The sequence below is a fragment of the Cryptomeria japonica genome, chromosome 11 (assembly GCF_030272615.1).
Source record: "Cryptomeria japonica chromosome 11, Sugi_1.0, whole genome shotgun sequence".
NCBI classification, from domain to species: domain Eukaryota; kingdom Viridiplantae; phylum Streptophyta; class Pinopsida; order Cupressales; family Cupressaceae; genus Cryptomeria; species Cryptomeria japonica.
Genome location: NC_081415.1, coordinates 559,907,148 through 559,912,402, shown reverse-complemented (window position 1 = coordinate 559,912,402; position 5,255 = coordinate 559,907,148). Strand labels below are relative to the sequence as shown.

Here is a 5,255-nt window from a genome sequence, read left to right as displayed (position 1 = left end):
ACAATTATCTATTAAGGTGTCTGGACTTCATATTTTTATGATACATGAATGTGGCATAACAAGATTTGTGGCTTTTAAAATATAAAAAATAAATTTCATTTAATAATAAATATCCTACTGACAATAAATTCATAACTGCCAATATAATACTATAAAATATTCATATTAAAGTCATAGATTTAAAATCACTCCCAATATCTAATAGAGGTTAAACTAACAAAGCTCGTACTTATAATTAGGGGTTTTATTGAGGTGTCTCAAAAGACCCCCACAAAAGGATAGATAGGTAGTTATACATCAATTCATGCTTTTATGATATCTAGATGTGATATAGCAATAAACAAAATTTAGTTAATAACAAATATCTTAATGAACACTAATAATAAATTCACTACTCCCAATATAATGCTATAAATAATTATATTTATGTTAAAGTCATATATGACTATTTAAAATCAGTCCCAATATTTAAAAGTGGTTAAAATGACAAAGCCCCAAATCATAATTAGGATATATATTGAACTCCTAAAAAAAAAAATAGATAAGTAGTTGTGCATAACTTCATATTTTTATGATACGTGAATGTGACATGACAAAATTTGTTACTTTTAAAATTTGAAATAATAAATATTTATGATCAATATTAACAATGAATTCACAACTGCAAACATAATACTATAAAAAATATTGCATATTAAGTAGTAAAAATCAATAATAAATTCAAGATTAAAATAAATTAACAATAAATTCACAAGTAACAATAAATTGATAATTACTAGTATAATATTACTATAAAAAAATATTAGATATTCTCAAAGGGTTTCCTGTCCCCTAACCAGGATAACTGATACATATGTTTTGTCCAAGATAGGCCGACTAGAGGAGATCGTTTGTGCTTGTACATCCAACGGATTCTCCGTTATACGCCCCGTGCACAAGGATAACATATACTCTACAGAGATAACAATGGATTCCAAATATGTGGGTGTTGTTGAGAATGCAGATGAAGATCTAGGAAGATCTGAAATACTATTGAATGCAATGAAGAAGGGAAAGGGTATTGTAGGCAATGAGAGAAGTGATGAAGAATCAGCTTGGTCTGAATGCCCTGATCATATGCTTGAGATGATGTTTTCGAGCCTACCGATCGAGTTTAGTTCTCGATTTCGCATTGTGTGCAAGGAATGGAATAGTCTCCTATCCTCCAATAAATTTCTGTCTTTAATTGCAGAGACAGATCGATGGATTCTCCTCTGCAATGAAACGCATGCCCTGGCCTACTCTTTTCTCACGCAGTCGTGGAAGACTATTTCCCTTCGTTTTTTGCCAAGCGGAACATCTCAAAGTATCTCACAAGGCCAATCAGCATTTTGCAGTTCAGGTGCAGGCCTACTGCTAATGGAAATCGCAAAGCCTGTGAAAAAATATATTATCTGTAATCCACTTACAAGAACATACAGATATCTTCCCGCTGTCATAGAAGAGAATGTAAATGCAGCGGCAATAGTGGACAACGGAGAGTCCTACAAAATCCTGGGTCTGTCGAAAAAGGAAAACCCCATGTGCATACAAATTTACCGTTGCTTTGAAAAGTCATGGCAGATTGAAGTTGAGTTGCCTCTGCCCAAAGAGGATTTTCATGTTAATAGTATTTGGTGTGCCAAGGGTTTTCTCATCTATAGTTCACACGATTGCGAATTTGTGGTTTGGAACATGGATGATAATTCCACACAACTAGTGACCTTTCCAAAGGCGAATCTATCAATTTTTGGGGATAAGATAGATTCATGGGGCTGTACTGTGGTTGTATGTGGGTCGTCCTTCCTGCTTGTAGTAACATATCTAGAGTTAGATCCAGAGAGAAAAATAGTGAACTCACACATGATTGTATGGGAATTGAAATGGGAAAAGGAGGATAGGTCAATATGGAAATGGAAGGAGATCACAAGAATGCCTCTTGATATGTGTTGTCAATTTACGAAATTGCTTTCTTCTTCAACTGGATTGAGTCCTTTTTCAGATCCTATCTGTCCTTTTTCAGATCCCATCACTATAGGGGCTGGGAATTTTCTGTCTCATACGTGGCGTTGATAAGCTGTTTGTCTACAGTTTAGATGGGAAGTGTTGGAGTCAGATCAGGATTCCTCGGTCTGTCAGATTTAATAGGTATAACGAAATCTGTGATTTTCAACCTAAGCCAGGTATGAAGGTATAGGTCCCATTTAAGAGATCAAGAGAAATTTTACATTCCATCAGTTTTGGATGGTTTTTATTTATCCAATTGGACCATGTTTTCTAATAATTTGATCTATTGAGAATATATGTTGGGTTTATGATTTTTTTTAATGTTGATTGGCATTCCGAATGAAAATTTATGTAAAAAACTTAAGAAAAGCATATGAAAGTGTTTATTTTGTATTAGATTATGAATTTAATATATTAGAAAAGGGATAAAAATTTATTGAATACAAAGAGAGATACAAAGCAGGAAAGGTGAACTGTCCAGCAAAGAAAAAACACTACACAACCTTCTCCTTATTCACTAAATGATCCAGCATATGAGACAATTCTGGATATAATTGTCCCCTATCCATAATACTCCAACCCTACATCTATTTAGAAGCTCTTTTGACTAGACAATCTGCTACTTTACTCCACTCCCTATAAATGTGAATAAAAGTATCAGAGTCTAAAGAGTCACACACCAAAAGAATCTATCTAATATCCAAATCTAAGTGCCAACTAACCCCATTAACTTTTGCTCATTCAGCAAAATCACCATCACTTGAAAGTCAGGTTCACAATTAATCTGCTGCCATCCAAAAACACAACAATGCTCCACAACATACAATATTTTCATGATAGAAATTTTATCTGTATTTGAATTTGTTCTATTTTATTGTCTTTCTATCCATACAGTTCTAAAGTCTGCTACAACAATATATTTCATCAATATATATAGATTCCAGAAATATTTGATATATTAAACTAGGATAGTATTGGTGGCTAGTAGTAAACTAATAGATGGTAAAATGGGCTGCTTTATATACATTCCATGGATATATCATTAACCGATATGAAAATGTACATATTTCTGTTAAATTAAATATTCAAGAAATCAAAGACAACAATTTGATTATTGGGAACGTTTAATATTTCCAAAGTTATCCTGGTGCTCAAGTTGCTTTCTTGTGTTATTGTTATTGTTTCAACTCATTTTCCTTTAAATTTGGATGTTTTAGATTATTTTGGGCCTGTTGCATTCCTGCAAGCTGATTTCTTGTCTTTTGACCTTAAGAGTCTATGATGTTGTAGTTAATGGGTGGACTGAGATGGATTTCAACGTCGCCTGAGTCTTTGTATGGATATGAAATAGTTTTTACTGATAAAAACTAGTGGGATTTGATATATGACTTTCTTCCATGCCACTTATTCTATGTCCTTTGCTCTATTTTGTCAACATATATTTGAGTCTTTGTATGGATATGAAATAGTTTTCACTGATTAAAACTAGTGGGATTTGATATATGACTTTCTTCCATGCCACTTATTCTATGTCCTTTGCTCTATTTTGTCAACATATATTTATGTTTTCATCGATGGGTTATACACAGATTGATTTAAAGTCAGTTTAAAAAAGGCATCATTTAACAGAAATGTAGTGTGTGCATACTGTAGGAAGATAGATTCATGGGGCTATACTGTGGTTGCATGTGGGTCGTCCTTCCTGCTTGCAGTAACATATCTAGAGTTAGATATAGAGAGAAAAATAGTGAACTCACACATGATTGTATGGGAATTGAAATGGGAAAAAGGAGGATAGGTCAATATGGAAATGGAAGGAGATCACAAGAATGCCTCCTGATATGTGTTGTCAATTTATGAAGTTGCTTTCTTCTTCAGATCCCATCTCTCCTTTTTCAGACCCTATCCGTCCTTTTTAAGACCCCATCACTATAGGGGCTGGGAATTTTCTCTGTCTCATAGGTGGCGTTGATAATCTATTTGTCTACAGTTTAGATGTGAAGTGTTGGAGTCAGATCAGGATTCCTCAGTCTGTCAGATTTAATAGGTATAATGAAATCTGTAATTTTCAACCTAAGCCAGGTATGAAGGTATAGGTTCCATTTAAGAGATCAAGAGAAATTTTATATTCCATCAGTTTTGGATGGTTTTTATTTATTCAATTGGACCATGTTTTCTAATAATTTGATCTATTTAGAATATATGTTGGGTTTATGATATTTTTTTTATTTTGATTGGCATAAAGAATGGAAATTTATGTAACAAGCTTAAGAAAAAGCATTTGAAAGTGTTTATTTTGTATTAGATTTATGAATTTTATATATTAGAAGAGGGATAAAAATTTATTGAACACAAAGAAAGATACAAAGCAGGAAGAGCCAACCATCTAGCAAGGAAAAAACACTACACAACCTTGTCCTTATTCATTAAATGATCCAGCATATGAGACAATTCTGGAGATAATTGTCCCCTATCCACAATTCTCCAGCCCTACATCTGTTTAGAAGCCCATTTGGCCAGACAATCTGCTCTCTAGAAATGTGAATAAAAGTATCAAAGTCCAAAAAGCCACACAACAAAAGAATCTATCTAATAACCAAATCTAAGTGTCAACTAACCCCATCTAGCCTCTGCTCATTCAGCAAAGTCACCATCATCTGAAAGTCAGATTCGCAATAATCTGCTGCCATCCAAGAACATGACAATGCTCCACGCATACAATATTTTCATTATAGAAATTTCATCTAAATTTGAATTTGATCTATATTATTGTCTTTCTATCCATACAGTTCTAAAGTCTGCGACAACAATATTTTTCATCAATATATATAGATTCCAGAAGTATTTGATATATTAAACTAGGATAGTATTGGTGGCTAGTAGTAAACTAATAGATGGTAAAATGGGCTGCTTTATATACATTCCATGGATATATCATTAACCGTTATGAAAATGTACATATTTCTGTTAAATTAAATATTCAAGAAATCAAAGACAACAATTTGATTATTGGGAACGTTTAATATTTCCAAAGTTATCCTGGTGCTCAAGTTGCTTTCTTGTGTTATTGTTATTGTTTCAACTCATTTTGCTTTAAATTTGGATGTTTTAGATTATTTTGGGCCTTTTGCATTTCTGCAAGCTGATTTCTTGTCTTTTGACCCTAAGAGTCTATGCTGTTGTAGTTAATGGGTGGACTGAGATGGATTTCAACGTCGCTTGAGTCTCTG

At 33.1% G+C, this 5,255-nt stretch overlaps 1 protein-coding gene across 1 annotated transcript; it reads left to right on the top strand.

The window, feature by feature from the left end:
* Window positions 1-966: 966 nt before the first annotated feature.
* On the top strand, window positions 967-2,091 carry LOC131860324 (F-box only protein 6-like). The gene has a single exon (XM_059214725.1). The coding sequence runs from the start codon at window positions 967-969 to the stop codon at window positions 2,089-2,091; it is 1,125 nt and encodes a 374-aa protein (XP_059070708.1).
* Window positions 2,092-5,255: the final 3,164 nt, after the last annotated feature.